Below are 16,093 nucleotides of genomic sequence, written 5' to 3'. Positions count from 1 at the left end.
GAGATCGTGTTGGGGGACGCCCTCTGCGGTGGGAGTGCCCTGTCCCCTACGATGGCCTTAACAAACCACGTCCCCAAAATCTGAAAGACGCGTGTGCCTGGCAGCCGCGGCTCCTCCTCCTCACACCAGCCACCGCGGCCCCCGACCCCAGAACTCCACCTGCAGCCCCGTGGACACCACCGGCCCCGGGCTACTCCCCCAGCACATCTGGGGTCCCCTCCTCCGAGCACTTTCCTGGGGCACCAGGTGGGGTGGAGGCCCTTCTGGCTCCAAATCCTCCGGCTCTCTCGGCCACAGCCTGTGGGGAGGGTCAGGGCCGAGCATCGACCTCCTGACCCCGAGATCCTGGTCTCTGTGAACAGGGATGGCTCGGCCTCTGACCCCCGCCCCTCCCACCCCTGCCCCATGCAAGCCTCACCTCTGGCTCCTGGAAGGACCGGGGGTCCTGGGCCTGGAGGGCTGCGATCAGGCCCAGGGCGACGGTCAGGAGCAGCATCTTCATCTCCGGGGCTTTGTGCTCGCGGCCACCGACAGGATGCTCACTGGGCCTCCAAGAGGCTCTGCCGGCCCGGCACACGGCCGTCATTTATGCTCCTCGGCCCAGGGTCCCAGGGCCCTGGGCACAGTCCACACACGATCCAGGGCCAACTGGCAAGGGAACCTCATCATTTCCAACCACGGCTCATGAAGCCCTCAGGCTGCTGTGCGCTCCGGACTGGGCGACCCCACGTGGTCTTGGGGGGCGGGGCAGGAGGGCCACCCAATGGGAGAAGGAGCCATCCTGCACTTGGGGCCGCGGGTGGAGAATGTGGCCTCCCTCCTCACCCTGCCCCCTCGCCTTGTGCACCTTTGCTCTGCTGTCCTGCAGGGTCTTCCGGGGCCCTGGAGGTGTGACCCACAGGCTGATGGAGAATGGTTTGGGGAGTGGAGAGAGGCAGGTGTTCAACCAGCTCAGGTCTGCCCGCCACCCCTGGTGGCCCCGTGGCCCCACTGCTCCTCGGGGAGCCCTCCTAGATGCACCCCGACTACATGGCATGCTGGGTTATCTGTAGAGAACCTTCTTTGTTTTCTGGGGCTCCTGAAGTAAAGGACCCCAAACTTGGGGGCTGAAAGCAACAGAGATTTATCCTTTCCCAGTTCTGAGGCTGGAAGTCTGAAACCAAGGTGCTGATAGCGCTCCCTCCAGTCTCTAGGGGAGAGGACTTCTTGCCTCCCCCAGCTCCTGGTGGCCCAGGTGTCCCTGGCTAGTGGCCGCATCACCTGAGTCTCTGCTCTGCCTTCACATACCTTCTCCTGTGTGTCTCTCTGGATACCAGCCCTGGGATGCAGGACCCACACACTCGAGGGCGATCTCACCTCTCCATCAGTAACGGAATCACAGCTGCACAGACCCCCATCTCTGAGCAGCTCACAGGCCCCAGGTGGGGTGTGTTTGGGGGCCACCCAGCCCACTGCCCTGGGCACTCCCTCTTGAATGACCCCACTGGTGTCTTCGTCTTTCTGTTTGCTGCCCACGGGTGGGGAGTCTGAACGCTTGTTCACAACTGCACGTCCAGTGCACAGAGGGATCAGGCCCTGAGAGGGGCCATCGGGCCTCCTCCCTCGTGGCCTCCTGCACTTCACAACGGCCAGGTGAGGGGCACAGACACCAGCGGCAGGACCCGTTGGTGGAGCCCCTGCCGCCCCCGAACAAGGAGCCTCTCCTCTTTCCGGGTACAGAGCAGGTCTTGGGCTTGGCGCGCCTTCCTGGGACCCAGGGCTGACCCCAGCAGGAGGCCAAGGCCACAGGTGGATGCTGGGGCCTCACAAAGGTGTCTTTGTGCCTGTCTGGGTCCAGGTGCACCTCCCCCATGCATGCGTATAACCCCATCCCTTGGGGGACGGGAACTGAAGGTTCAGCTGGATCCTGTAATTACCATCAAAGGTGCCACCCCAGGGTGGGAAAGGGGCGGGCCCACGCCCTTTCAGGAGACAGGAGGCAGGTCCAGGCCACAGGGAGAGGTTCCTGTTCCTGGTCTGTGTGCCCTTCTCCCAGGTCCTGGCAGGATCCTGCCTGCTACCATGTCTTGGAGGGACAGGGTGTTCCCTGGACTCTTGACATCTGGCTCCTGCAGAGACTCCGCACCCTGGCCCCCCGTCACAAGAAGCCTGGGTAGCAGGGCACCCGGGGGCCCGAGAGGCAGTGTTGGGCACAGCCCAGCTGCGGGTCATTGGGAAACGGACAGAGGCTGGCAGGCCACGCGGGTCATGAGCAGCGGCCCCGAGGCAGATAAGAAGTCATTTTAGCTGCGTTCATAGACGAGGGTGAGTGTGCGCGTTGGAAAGGCACGTGTGTACGTCAGGAGAACAGGACAGAGAATTCAGGGGCAGGGCCACACAGTAGGGCAACTGATTTTTTTTTGACAAAGGTGTAACGGCAGTCCTGCAGAGAAAGGATAACCTTCTCCGCAATCAATGCTGGAGCCACAGACACCCACAGACACAGAGACGACATCCACGTCTGCGGAAGCTCACAGCTCCTCTTCCAAATTATCTCTACGTTGATCACAGAGGAAATTACAGCCCCCTTTGCATTAGAAACAAACAGAAAATAAAATAAATGGGCCTGGATGAGGCCGGTAGTGAACCCAAGTTTGGCTGCTTGAAAGACCGATACTCGAGAGACAGGAGGTGGTGGAGAAGGAAAAGTTGCTTTATTCAGGAGGCCTGCACCCTGGGGAGATGGTGGGCTGATGATCCGAGACCCTCCCGGAGTTGCTGGTTAGGAGACAAAGGTATTACAGGCTCTGTGGGGGAGGGGCCGCGGGAGCCTGATCAGCCGGGTTCTCGGACTGGTCGGCTTCAAGGTGAAGGTGCCCGCTCGTGCCTGGCCCTGCGCAGGGGCATCTCAGGCTGCAGCTGCAGCCTCGCGAGCAGGAGGGCGATTTGGATGGAGCTTGGGGGCTGGAGTGGCAGGTGATGCCCCAGTAACTGGCGCAGAGTCCAGGTGGCGAGGGAGACGGGTGGGTGGACGCAGCGTGTGTAGCCTGTGTTCTTCCGTCTTTATTGTTTGCTTCTTTCTCCTGCTTTGGGCACAGTTTGCTTTTTTCTCTTGAGGTGAAGTCTTTGGCTGCTGACTCAGTATGCTTTTTGTTCCTCATAGGACCAATTAAAGCTGTACGTTTCCCACCCCTGCAGCTTTGGGACCTGTGAGATTTGAGCCCTGGGCTACTTGCCCCGGCAGCCAGGGCGCGTGGGCCACTGTGGCCGCTGCCCGTTTGGGAACAGCAGGGACAGAAAGCAGTTTCTTTATCCCGCTTAGCAGGAGCAAAGACCCGCGTGTCTGCGCTTCGGGGGCCCCTGGAGGCCTTGAGGGTGCCTCCATGCCCAGGGGCCACATGGTGAGGCAGCCTCAGGGACCACAGCCCGGGAGAGCTCAGAATCAGGGGCCCAGACCCCTCGGGGAGGGGTATATAGCTTACCCCCCGGGCAAGCAGCCTGGAGAGATGAGGGAACCCAGCAACAGGGTGAACACCGAGGAAGGCTCAGAGCCAGGGCTGCAGCCGGTCCCACTAACCTCCACCTGAGAAATGCCGTGGCCACACCGTGGGCGTCGGGGGCAGGGAGTGGGCTGAGGGTCTGAGTGGTGTAAGGGGCAGGGGATAGGCAGCCGGGTCAGGGCCCCCAGGACCCCCAGACCCATCCTTCCTGGGCACACGGGCAGCCCCGACATAAGCCCCCGTGACTCCTTCCTCGTCGCTTCTCCTGGGGCAGGAGCACCCTCAGACCAGCACAGGGACCACCCGGATGGCATCCAGTCCTGTGCCCGGGTGGGCCCTCAGCCAACCACGCGCCAGGCTGGCAGGTGGAACAGTCTGAGTGTGCTGTGTGCAGGGTCTGACTCTAGGGAAAGCCCACCCAAGACCCTTGTATCCTGCTTTCTCTTTGCAGTGACTCTGTGTACAAAACTTGGTCAGAGTTCCTGAATCAGCAGCGAGACACTGGCCCAGGAGGGTGGAGGAATTCCACAACTTAGGCCATTTCTTGCCTCCAGGGTGCCCTCTTCTGTCAGGGTTGTGAGGTGCAATTCCTTTGGTAAAGAGGGAGTTCTGCTTCTCATCGTGGCCAGCTGCTCCCCCGCTCCAAACCTCCCCCCAGGTAGCAGTTATTAACTCTGGACAAAATACAAAAACAGCCCTTTAAGGCGCTTCAAAGGCAGGCAGGTGCTGCAGGACAGCCAGCCCTGGAGGAAGGTCATGGCATTGGCTGTGTTTCCTGTTCTCCCTGCTCTTCACTTGAAGGCGGGTCCCATCTCGCTGCCCGGAGCAGACAGAGCTCTGAGAGAAACCCTGCAATCTGGCCGCCTTGAGGAACCAGCACCTGAGCACCTGGGCTCCATCCTGAGACGATGCCGTGTGAGGAGCCAAGGAAACGAGGTGCCGGCAGGTCCCCAAGGGGCAGGGGCTGCAGTGCGGCACCCCCCGAGCACCTTCCCGGATGGACGGTCAGGAAACAAACCCACACCCACAGGCTGTCCTTTGGGGCTGAGCTGGCTCCTGTGATGCCACGAGTGCGGCCAAGCCGAGGAACTGCACCTAAGGCAACTGTGTACCTGCTGCAGGTGACCTTGGAGCTGGTGCTGGGTCCCCAGCTGGGCGTCGGGAGAACCTGCTACACAAAGACCCTCAAGATGCTGTGTAAGAACCAGGATCCCTTCTGAGACCCGGGAGCCAGGCCCAGGTGTGATGGGTCTGTTCAATGCTGTCCTGCCCCAGCTCTGAGGCCCTGGCTGGGGTCGGGGCAGTTCCCCTTCTAGAGCAGCCAGCCACGTCCACACCCCACACTTGCCTGGTCGGGCTCTGCCACTCGTGGCCACCACACACCAGCCCGATTGCCCGGGGCCAGGCAGCAGACAGCTGGGGCAGCCCCCGAACCCCGGAGCCCCTGAAATTATTCCAATAGCCAGTTCACAGGGAGCAGGAGAGCCAGCTCACCCCACCCATGGGCCAAACGTGAGCTGCCCCCATGGCTCCAGCTCCTGGTCACTGTGTCCCCAGCACAGCCCCGGCGTGTCCCTGCCTGCCAGGCCTCTGTGCTCAGAGCTGTGAGCAGTCCAGAGCGCTGTGTCTCATCTCCGAGGGTCACTGCATCGTGTCACGCCATCAGAGAATCTTTAAATTTTATAAAACACCAGAAATCCCTGAAAAGGTGTGTGCACAAGTTGATCTGCAGTGATTCACCTGCAGGGCTGTAATTCACCTTCCCAGACCTGCCCAGGCACGGACCTGGGGTCCTCCCACTGTCCCACAATGGCCCTTACACCCCCTCCCTATCCCAGCCCACCCGAGGGACCCCACACCCAGGCAGAGTCACCGAGGATGCTGAATCTCTTTATGTGGAACCAGGAGAGGGGATGGAGGGCTGGGGGAGAGGAGGGGAGTGCAGGAACAGGCAGAGTGGCCCGGGTCCCGGGGGCAGGGCTCCTTCCACGTCCTGCAGGACAGAGGGTCCTGGTGGTGCTGCTGGGGCTGCTGTGGAGCCTCGGTGCCCTCTGCCCTGGAGAGGAGGGGGAGGGTCAGTGAGGCCGGGACAGGGCTGGGGGGGAGGGCTGCAGGGGTGGGGAGGGTCTGGGATTCTGCGAGGGCTCTGAGCAGACAAAGGGGGACCTTAATGCCTGCCCACATGCCTCCAAGCCCGTGTGTGAAGGTATGATGGGGCGACTTCAGGCCAACGAGGGCAAAGGAGGAACGTGACGCTGTTCCGGATGCTGGCTCTGCCCACGCCTGGGCAGGTAACCTTGGGCAAGTGGCTGAAACTCCAGATTCCAGAAGGACATGCAGCCAGTGAGGGACCGGAAAATCTGAAACATCCTGTGTGTGGTGCCCGAGCTCTGACTCTTTTGAGGAACTCACTGGGTAAACAGAGTCACGATAACGCTGTAGGGGTGAAGCAGGATTTCACACCTACGGGCAAGTACACAGGGGGATGTCCGGAAGTAGACAGCCTCCTGCCTGCACTCACCCATGGCGCACTCACTCAGAAAAGATTTCCCGACTGTCCAGGACTTACACTCTGAGACAGAGCCTGAAGGCGATGCCCAGGTGCATGGGTGAGTCCAAGAGCAGACGCTCCACCTGCCTGGCCCAGGTGGGGTCTCCTGCCCAGGTGGGAGCAGGGCTGGGGGATCAACCATATGGCCTCCTGAAGTCCCAATGACCCCAAGAGTCTGATTTTCTTAAGCATCCTCTACAGCGATTCACTTACCCTAGTTTCCTCCTGGAGGGCAAGTTTCTGTAAAAAAGGAAACACACGCAACTCAGAAGACCCCAGGGGATCCTCTGGCCCAGGACCCCTTCATCGGCCGCCATTTCACGGGACCCCAGAAAGGACAGAGCCCAGATCCGATGCGGCCTGTCCTCATCAGGTACGGCTCTGAGGACGGTTCCACTGCGGGGGACCGGGCAGAATCAGGCACAAGTGTCCTTCCTACCACTTTGTGGGGGTGTGAAGATCTCCAGGTTTAGCCCTCTGGATCTTGCGAACTCCGTAAAATCCTCCAAGGCCTCTGGGTTGTTCTCTGGATCTCTTCCTGTCGGTGAAACCAGGAGACGGGAGGGTGAGGGGCAGAACTGAGAGGTGCCCTTGTCTCTGTCCCAGCCTGGGGGAGTGATGGGCTGCGGCCGGCTGGGGCGAAAGACTGCGCACCCGCGTGGGACTGGACCCCATGGGCCCTTGTCCGGGCGGGGAGCTAGGCTGGAAAGGTAGACCTAGGAGCCTCTGGACCCCAGGGACACCCATGCTGCGGAGCTGGGAGGAGCAGGAAGTGCTCTTGTGGACATATCTGAGAATCTCCCTGGGAGTGAGGGCCTGCTGAGCCCGGGAGGGAGCCCATCTCCCCTCCAGGCCCCCAGGTCCATGCTGTCCCCCGTGGACTGACATTAATGGAGCTCCCGGCATGGGGAACACTCAGGTGACCCTCTTGGGGGCCTCCTGTCCACGGGCAGGGGTGTTACTGATGCTCGGATACCCTGAGCGTCCTCCCTGGAATTAAGCCCCAGGAGCTGTAATTTCCTTCCCACAGGCTCCTGTGCACACCCCGCTCTTCTCTCCCGTGGGAGACCTCCAAAGGAACGGAGCTGCGGGTGACGCTACAAGGAGTTGCCCGTGAGCAGGGAGGCCCCCCCGAGACACCGCCGTTTGGGTCCCTGCACCCACAAAGTCTTCTGCTCTTCTCGTGTCCCCCGCCCAGACTGAACTGGGGGACGGGAACCATTGCTTCCTCCAAGGGCTTCTCTTGAGCAGGAGGCACAGAAGAAGGGAGGAGGGAGGGGACTGGGGGGGCTGGGATGGGGGACCCTCACCCACAAGCTTCGCCAGGCGGGTCTGCTGCCCGTAGAGCTCCCCTTCACAGTAAAGAATGTAGTGGTCCCTCACGGGCGACGGTGAGATGTACACCACGCGCTTGCCCCCACCTGCAGAGGACGGGCGGGGCACCGTCCTCAACAAGCCCAGGACCCTCCAGGAGTGCCTGCCCTGGGTCTCCACCCAGGCCCTGGGCCCCTGCCTCCCTGGAGAGCCTGTGATGAAGAGGTGGTCACACCCCAACCAGTGGGTCACGGGGCGGGGCTCGAAGAGGCTGGAGATCGTGGAGCTCAACTCTGCTCCCACGGGAGCTCCAGATGGGCCAGTCCCTCCTGGGACCAATCTGCCACACCTGGTGCTTGGGGTCAGGTGTTCCTATCATTAAGGCAGATTGACATGCGTGGGTCAGTGGGAGGACACAGTGGGGTCAGAAAGGAGTGGGGCTTCTCTGGCTGAAAGGCCATCCCAGAAACACGCCGTCCCCCTCCGCCCCTCGCCCCAGCTGGGGCTCCGGGACTCACAGGCTGTGTATTTGCCGGGCTCGTCGGTCGCCTCCAGGACCACGGTTATGTTCTGGCACCGACCGTCAAACCTGGAACACAGAAGCCACACTGTGACGCTGCCTGGGGTGCGCCCACCTGGAGACCCAGCCCAGCCCCGGTGCAGCTCTCCCTCCCCCGCAGCAGCCACCGGCAGCCCTGGGTCCCAGGTGGCCCCAGGGGAGGATGGCTCTTGACCACCTCCGGTCTGGGCACCAGCTGGGGCTTTGGTGTCACATGTGGCAGCTCCCCGGGTCTCCCAGTCCTGCCACCCCCCGCCCACAAGGTCTCATCCAGGCCCGTCCGCTGCAGTGAGGCAGTGTCCCCTCAAACCCGTCCAGCACTGAGTGTCGTGGGAGGGGTGGAGAAGGACACAGGTGTGGCCTGCCCACCCCACCCAGACGCTGGCTCTGCTGCTGCGGGGAGGGGGCGGCGGGCAACGGCGACGGCACGCACCTTGCGGTTGTTTGGGTGCCCAGGCTGCCCCCCTCTAGGACTGTGACTTCCACAGGCGTCACCAGCTCCGGCTTCATCCCGGGAAACTCCCGGTCTGAGGTCAGGGCCTTCAGATACCATTTCCCTGACAACTGGAGAAAGCCCCCTCCCATCAGGGCTCAGGCTAACCCCCCACCCTCCCCTCAGCCCCTCCTCTCCCCCCACCGCCACCCAGCTCTGCAGCCCCCGCCTCTGCCCCACCCCCAGGGCTGGAGCACAGGGTGTTTCACATCCCCCACTCCCCGGTCAATGCCCAGCACCCTCTCGGGACCCGCCCAAGAGGGGGCCAGCCCCGCAGGTCCCCCGGGACCACGGGCACCCACTCCAGCGGCCCTCGGCACCCTGGGCCCCCCCGGCTCAGGCCCCTGTTGCTCTGTCTGACCCCAGCGCTGCCTCGGGGACAGCGGTCCATGCCTCTCCCGGCGCCCCGTCCAGCAGCCCTGCCCCCTCTGAGCCTCACGTCCTGGGCCTGCAGGGCAGCAATGAGGCTGAGGCCGACGGTCAGGAGCAGGTTCCTCATCGCCGGGGGTCTGCGATCGCGGCCGCCCGACAGGTCGCTCTCTGGGGCTCCGAGACGCTGTGCCTGCCCCTCGCGCAGCCAGCCTTTATACTCCACGGCCCAGGGTCCCCTGCGGAACTTGGCACAGACGGTGGACCGGGCCCTGCCTGGCCGTGGACCGTGGCTAATTCTGCCGAGGAGCGGATGAATGTCGGTATTGTTGGGTGTTGCTGGACACCCCGGAGGGTCATCACGGGCTGCCTGGGCTGGAGGAAGGGATTCGCTGGTGTCTTCTGCGGGGGAGGTGCAGGGTCTGTGAGGGAGCCTCACGGTGCCAAGGCCAAGGTGACGCACTTGCTGCCCGGGAGGATGTGGCTCGGATCAGAGTGTCCCCGGGCGGCTTCTTAACCGTAGATTCAGCACCGAGAAAGAGACCCACTGTGTGAACACGACGATGTATGTAAGGGGATGTCTACGCTCCTGCAAGACGTGCAGTGAGCAGGCACGTTGACCTCCCCTCTCTGCTCCACACACGGAGAAGCGACAGATCAGACGTGAGAGGGAGAACCCAGACAGACACATGCACGAACACATGTATGTGTGCACACGTGTATGCACGCACAGACACGCACACACGCAGACACACGTCACGCAGACACATACACAGACACGGTCCCTCACACACTCAGACACTCACTCACACTTAGACACACTCAGACACGCAACCAGACACACGCAAGTCACTCAAAGACCCTCACGCAGACACACACAGATACACACACAGACACAAGTCACTTAGACACACACCTACATCTAGACACACACACACCCACTCAGACACACACGCACTCAGCCATACACGCCTGCAGACACCTCTCACTCAGTCTCACACACCGTGATTGTCACATATATCCATATATATTCTTTTTAGATTTGTTTTCACTATAGAGCATTACGAGATATCGAATTTAGTTCCCTGTGCTACCCAGGAGGTCCTTGCTGGTTATTCTATATATGGTCGTGTATATTTTAATCCCAAACTCCTAATTGATCCCTCTCTCCCCTTCCCCTTTGGTAGTCATAAGTGTGCTTTCTATGTCTGTGAGTCTATTTCTGTTTTGTAAACAAGTTCATTTGTATTATTTTTTTTAGATTCCGCATATAAGCTCTACCATATGGCATTTGTGTGTCTCTGTCTGACTTACTTCACTTAGTATGACCATCTCTGGGTCCATCGTGTTGCTGCAGATGGCGTTATGTCATTCCTTTTTATGGCTGAGTAATCGTCCATTGTGTATATGAACCACGTCTTCTTTATTCATTCGTCTGTCAATGGACACTTAGGTTGCGTCCATGTCTTGGCTACTGTGAATCGTGCTGCAGCAAACATTGGGGTGCGTGTGTCTTATTGAATTATAGTTTTCTCTAGATATACGCCAGTTTTATGCTGTTTTGATGGTGACCACACCAAGTGGAATCGACCAGAATTCCCTTTTACAGTCCAAACCTGCAGCAGAGCCACGATAAGCAGTGAATCCGTTTCACAGGAAGTCATGACCCAGAGCAGCGGCTAACCCGGGAGAAAGAAGCTTGGCAAAGGTGGGAGCCAATCACAGTTATGGCTTTCCTTGAATTTGGTACGTACCGGCCAATGAATGTTTATTCTCATATCTAATCTGCATTCATAAATTGCATTATTTCTTCGCTCCATCCAGTAGGTCCATTCGTCCCTGTCTAGCCTCCCCAGAGGGCTCCCGGCTCCACCCCGCTCCCCGCCTGCCTGAGTCTGGGGCTGTTCTTGCACCCCCACCCCTGGCCTGCGCAGCTGATCCGTGTCCTGCTGTCCCTGTCACCTGGCGGTCCAGGTCGCCGCCTCCCCCCATCTGGGCTCACTGGCTCCTCCGGGGCTGGACTCCTTGACTGCCCCCCAGCTGAGCTGAATCCAGGCGGTTGACTCACACTGGTCTGCACTTGGCTGCGGGGCCCCGTGTGCCGAGAGCGGCTTCTGGGAAGGGCGGTGCTGTGCTTGTGTTCCAGCTCCTTCTCCTGCATGGGCTGCTGCGAGGCCCCCGGCTTATCTGAACACTGGACGCCTTTGTCCACCAACGTGCTCCATGTCACGGTGAACATCCCACAAGCAAGAATGTGCCTGGAGGCCACCTAGACCCACATTCTCCCTTCTCTGCTGCCAAGAGAAGATGTGGCCCGTATACACAATGGAATATTGCTCAGCCATAGAAGAATGGCATAATGCCATTTTGTTCTGCACAAAACATGCTCCCTGTCACTTGCAGACAGTGGACACCTTTGTCCACACGTTTTGAGCACAAGCAGGATGAATCTCATTAAACTGCAAAAAGTGGAATTTCTGGACCAAATAGCAGGCCTGCTAAATGTTAAAGAAGTTCTATGGAATCTCTGCCCCGCGCCCTCTGCTGCTTCCAGTGGGGCCGATGGTGCCCTTGGCCTTGGCTCTACGAGAAGTTGTCCCCTCATCCCCACCACTCCTCCTCAACCCTGGGTTCCCCAACCTCATCTCCCCTCCCGCCCCTGCACTGCCCACAGTGCGGCCACAGCCGAGGCGGCACTTTTAGGAGGTGAGAACGACTGGGGGCCTCCTCCTCCCAGGCTCACCCCAGGGGCTCACCCAGGGATACCCAGGGATTCTCTCTCTTTTTTTTCCTTTTTCGGTTTTGTAAGCCCTACGTTCTAACTGCCCACGGGATGACCCGACCATATACCAGGTACCAACAGAAAGGCCGCCCTCTGTGTGGGGGGCTGAACAAAAGGGGATTTTTAACCCCTACTTTTGACGTTTCAGCATTTTCTGATTTTCGTGTCATTGAAAAAGGTTATTTGCATTACATACGAGGCAATAGTTTGCACTGTAATTGTATATTTTTAAGAAAAAAGTGGAAATTGCCTCTAATCTCACTCCCCAAAAGTTCCCCCGGGAGTTTGACAGGGCCGCCGTCAGGCACATGATGATCAAATCGTCGGGGAGGTCGGTCGTTTCCTTGTAGATGTTGAACACGTTTGTTCAGGGTTTTCCTGGGCACCTCAGCGACCGGTAAGTGAGACCAGCCTACAGTATTCTTGGGCTGCTGTACACGGGGGGATGGTGTTCGTGCAGGGAGTCAGGGGCCTGACGATGTGTCGGTGGCACTGTTGTTGGTGGCAGACTCGGTCCCCACCCCCTCCCTCCATCCCTCCCTCCTTGAGACCAGTGTCCCGTAGGGTGCTGAACACCCTCCCGGCTCTCGGATGAGTCTGGTCAGTCTGACAGTAACCCATCCGTCTAGTGGGTGATTATTCTGGACCCTCGAATAGAGACGGGGAGAGTGGCCATGTCCCCGATGGCATCACGGAAGGCTGCCCAGGGCTTAGGCTCCAGCCCTAAGAGCCAGTGCACGGCCAGGTGGGTTCAGCGGTGAGAACAAAGCATGATGCCTGGTGGATGCCCAGTGTTTGGGGCAGTTGTGCTGCGGACAGAAGGCAGTAAGGGTGGCGGGGGTGGTGGCGGGAGTGAGCACCAAGGGAGAGAGAGCGTCTGGGCAGCGAGGGGTCGGGGTGGGCAGGGCTCTGCCCAGGCCATCGAGGGCGGCACCACTGCTGGTTTCCAGCCACAAGGAAGAGGCACATGGACAAAGCAACGGGATGTATCTCTGCAGCAAGTGACATTTAAAACTCCAGAGGCGACCCGTGCCTTATCTCCGAGTGTTGACATCCTCACTCCAGCAATTATGCAGTTCACTACATCCACGAAGAGGCGGCACCCACATCCGTGTGTGTACCGGCTGCAGCTGGCATGCCGCTCTGTGGGAAGTGAAGCTGGTAGCTGGCTTGGAGCCCCTGGCATTGACTGCCGGACAGTGGGGCCAGGTGGACGGGGAATTGCCCAGGGTCAGTTCAACAACCACCGCCTTTCCGCAAGCCTAAGGAAGCAAGGGCTCTCTCTTTATCCCAGTTCTCAGGGTTCTGTCTGCTTTGTTTTGGGGAAAGGCAGATGTAATAGGTTGTGGTAGAAGCTACCATAGAACGAGATGGGTGAGGTCAGGTGACATACCTCACCTTGAACTCTGCACCAGCCGCCAGCAGCAGGAATGTTCTCATAAATCCTGCTGGTTCAGTTCTGGGAATACTCGTAAGTTCTTTTTCCTTTGCCTCAGTGAAGGGGTAGAACTGCTTCTAGATCTCCTCTGGTAACTTTAACAGCTTTATTACATGTACTTTACATCCCATGACATTCATCTGTACCAAGTGTACAACTCCCCCATGATTTTTTAGTACATTTGTAGCTCTGTGCAACCTTCAGCAAAATCGAGTTTTAGAACATTTTTGTCATCTCAAAAAGGTCCCACATGCCCACCAAGCCACCAAACATCAATTCCCAGTCCTACCCCAGCCCCTGGAAACCACAAATCTGCTTTCTAGCACCACAGATTTCTCTTTTCTGGATATTTCTTATAAAGGGACTCACACAGCATGTAGCATCTCTGACATACACTGACCACGCATGTTGCTTCTCATTGGAATTGCACGTGTCTGTTCTTTGTCCCTTTTGAAAACATTGACTTTGGAGAGTTTGGCGACTGCAGGGATGTCAAACCTTTCTCTGGCCCTGGGATGTGAGGAATGCTGGTTCAGTTTGTGGCTTGTCTTCCATACTTTCTACATTTTTTCTGTTTCATTCTGGCCACAGGGAGAACCAGGCATTCCCCTTCCTTCTTCTGGTTCTGGTGTCACATAACAGCGTGTCTACCCCGAGATCATGCACATATTTATGAAAAGGACTTCATTTTGTACGTCTCATCTTTAATCCATCTGGGATTTCCCTTTCAAATAACAGAAATGCTATTTCAAATTTTAAAAAGAAAACGAAAATGAACTACTCCCCTCTTAAAATCTGTGGCCTACATGAAAAGCCACCTGTTATATGATTCCATTCATAGAAAACATCCAAAACAGTGAAGACAAGAGACAGTAAAGCAGATTAGAGGTGGCCAGGGGCTGGGGGAGGGGAGAATGCGGAGAGAGCACTCGGGGTCGGGGTTTCCCTCTGGGAGTGAAACAGGCTGCCCCGAGACCACAGGGAAGACTGCACAGCATCCATGAAATGTACTTAACGCTCATCAATTGTCCAGTTTAAAATGATGCAAGATGAAATTTTATTATTCTTAATTTAGAGCCTAACATATGACACCATATAAAATAGAAAACAATAAAATTAAAGAAATAGCAGAGGAAGGGAAGGAATGTTCTGGGGGGCGGGCGGGCGGGCGGAAGGTGCAGGTCGGAAGAGGCACCCAGGGCGGAACCAGAGGTGGTCCTCCCTGTAGGAAGGCGGGTCCTGGGCTGGCTCCGGTCTCCTGCAGGAGCTGGTGCAGGTGACCTTCCCTTGCCATCTCCAGTCCTCATTCGGGAGACCCCTTCATGCCGGCGCTCACCCCAGCCTGTGCTGCCCTCATGGGCCGTGGGGACGCCCCTCACTCAGAGAGGCGGAGGGGGCATCCCTGGCGACCAGCCCCTCGCTGGTCTCCCGCCTGGAGCTCTGAGAAGACAGTGACCGGCAGCCGGCCCTGAGGATTGAGTCCTGCCCGCCCGATGCTGACACGTTTCCCACCCGCAGGACCCTCTGCTCCCAGATCAGGCACAGACCTATGTCCGCACAGACCTCCACCCAGGATGGAGTGAGACCCACCCCAGGACCTCCGGCAGAAGGGCGCCGCCCGGCTTCCCAGGCCCCATCCTGCCACCTTGCCCTGGGGGTTAACCTGACCGGCCCGCCAGGTTTCTGACCCCCCGTCAGCCTCTCCTGCTTGGGGCAGGCCCACCCGACACGAGCCCTCCCTTCCACGCACACGGCGAGGGGACGTGGGCTCCCCGGGTGGGATCCCAGAGGTGGCCTGGCCGGGACTGGGCTGCCCCGGGCCCACCTGTGTCCCCTGTGGGTGCCTCCTGGAAAATGGCCAGCTGCGTCTGTGGCCGTGGCCTCGGGACATCAGGACGCAACAGGAGGACACGGGCAGGGGCTCCTCTAGAAGGTGGCGCCTGGTGAACAGCTTCCAGGGGCCGTTGGGCTCTATTGTCGGGAAGGGAGGTCACGTCCTGGGGGCCCTGTACTCGGGCTTCCTGCTCAGACAAGGGCTCCCTGAGGACCCCTCTGGGCTGCCGACTGCTCACCCCACCTCATGCCGTGTCCTTGCACAGTGACACCAACGGGGAGGTGTGGGCACAGCCAGGGCCCCAGCTCTGGGGACACAGGCCCAGCGCCTCCCTGTCACCCGTGTTGTGAGCCTGGACAGGCCGTGTGCCTCTCAGGGCCTCCCCAGTCTCCCCTGCTGCACAGTGGGGTCCTTCTAGCACCTACTTCCTGGACGTCACCAGGTGCAGAGGCCTACAAACCCCCACGGGGCCTGTAAACCCGGGGGCTGGGCTCACCCAGACCTCATCACAGACTCAGCAGTGGGAGGACCACAGAGAGGGCTGGCGTAGGGCAGAGCACAGCTCCCACAGGCCTGGGTCTGCCCTGGGGTCTAGGGACCGTCCCTTCCCCTCCCCGACCCCCGTGGGGCTTGAGATGAACCGAAAGACAGACATCGTTCCCCTGACATGCAACCCTCCAGGTCCTCCCGTCCTGTCTCACCTCGGCCTGTGCACGGGCAGCCCCACAAGGGCTCCCAGGGTCCCTGCCTCCAGGCCTCACGTCCCTGTGTCACCCCTCCCCTGAGGGTGGATGGGCTTTGGGACTGGGTTCAAACAATAGAATCAGGCAAAAGGGACGGGGGCCCATTTCCAAGGCGGGGTTATGAAGAGTCTGTGCCTCCTGCCTGCCTCCCTCCCTCCTGTGTCCCTTCTCTCTCCCTGTCTCTGTCTCTCTGTCTCTGATCCAGTGTTCTAGAGAAGCAAGACCAGATATGATGAGCTGCCCTGAGGCTCCAGCGCAAAGAACCGACATTGGGTCCCGGCCCACAGACAGGAAAGACCTGAACCCTCGGTCAAGCTGGATCCCACCAGTAACCCAAGAATGACCTCAGGGACAGACCCCACCCAGCTGAGCCTCGGCTGAGACCACAGCCCAGCCTCCTGGGCGACCTCGGGGCAGAGGCTCCCAGCTGAGCCGAGCCTGCATCCTGGTCACAGACACCGAGACGGTCAATGTCTGTCCTTGAAAGCGCTACGTCAGGGGATGCTGTCACAGGGCACAGACACCAGGACA

At 59.3% G+C, this 16,093-nt stretch overlaps 1 protein-coding gene across 1 annotated transcript; it reads right to left on the bottom strand.

The window, feature by feature from the left end:
* Positions 1–5,439: 5,439 nt before the first annotated feature.
* Positions 5,440–11,004, bottom strand: OBP2B (odorant binding protein 2B). Its single transcript, XM_057720575.1, has 8 exons — positions 10,834–11,004; positions 8,836–9,012; positions 8,337–8,467; positions 7,863–7,933; positions 7,341–7,451; positions 6,470–6,568; positions 6,244–6,270; positions 5,440–5,530 (listed from the first exon to the last, which is right to left on the bottom strand). Exons 1-7 carry the CDS (start codon positions 11,002–11,004, stop codon positions 6,245–6,247), a joined length of 786 nt encoding a protein of 261 aa, XP_057576558.1. The 3' UTR covers positions 5,440–5,530; position 6,244.
* Between the last annotated feature and the right edge of the window lie 5,089 nt (positions 11,005–16,093).

Source organism: Hippopotamus amphibius, chromosome 2 (assembly GCF_030028045.1).
Source record: "Hippopotamus amphibius kiboko isolate mHipAmp2 chromosome 2, mHipAmp2.hap2, whole genome shotgun sequence".
Taxonomy (NCBI): domain Eukaryota; kingdom Metazoa; phylum Chordata; class Mammalia; order Artiodactyla; family Hippopotamidae; genus Hippopotamus; species Hippopotamus amphibius.
The sequence above is the reverse complement of the archived record's forward strand: the minus strand, read 5'-3'. Positions and strand labels throughout refer to the sequence as shown.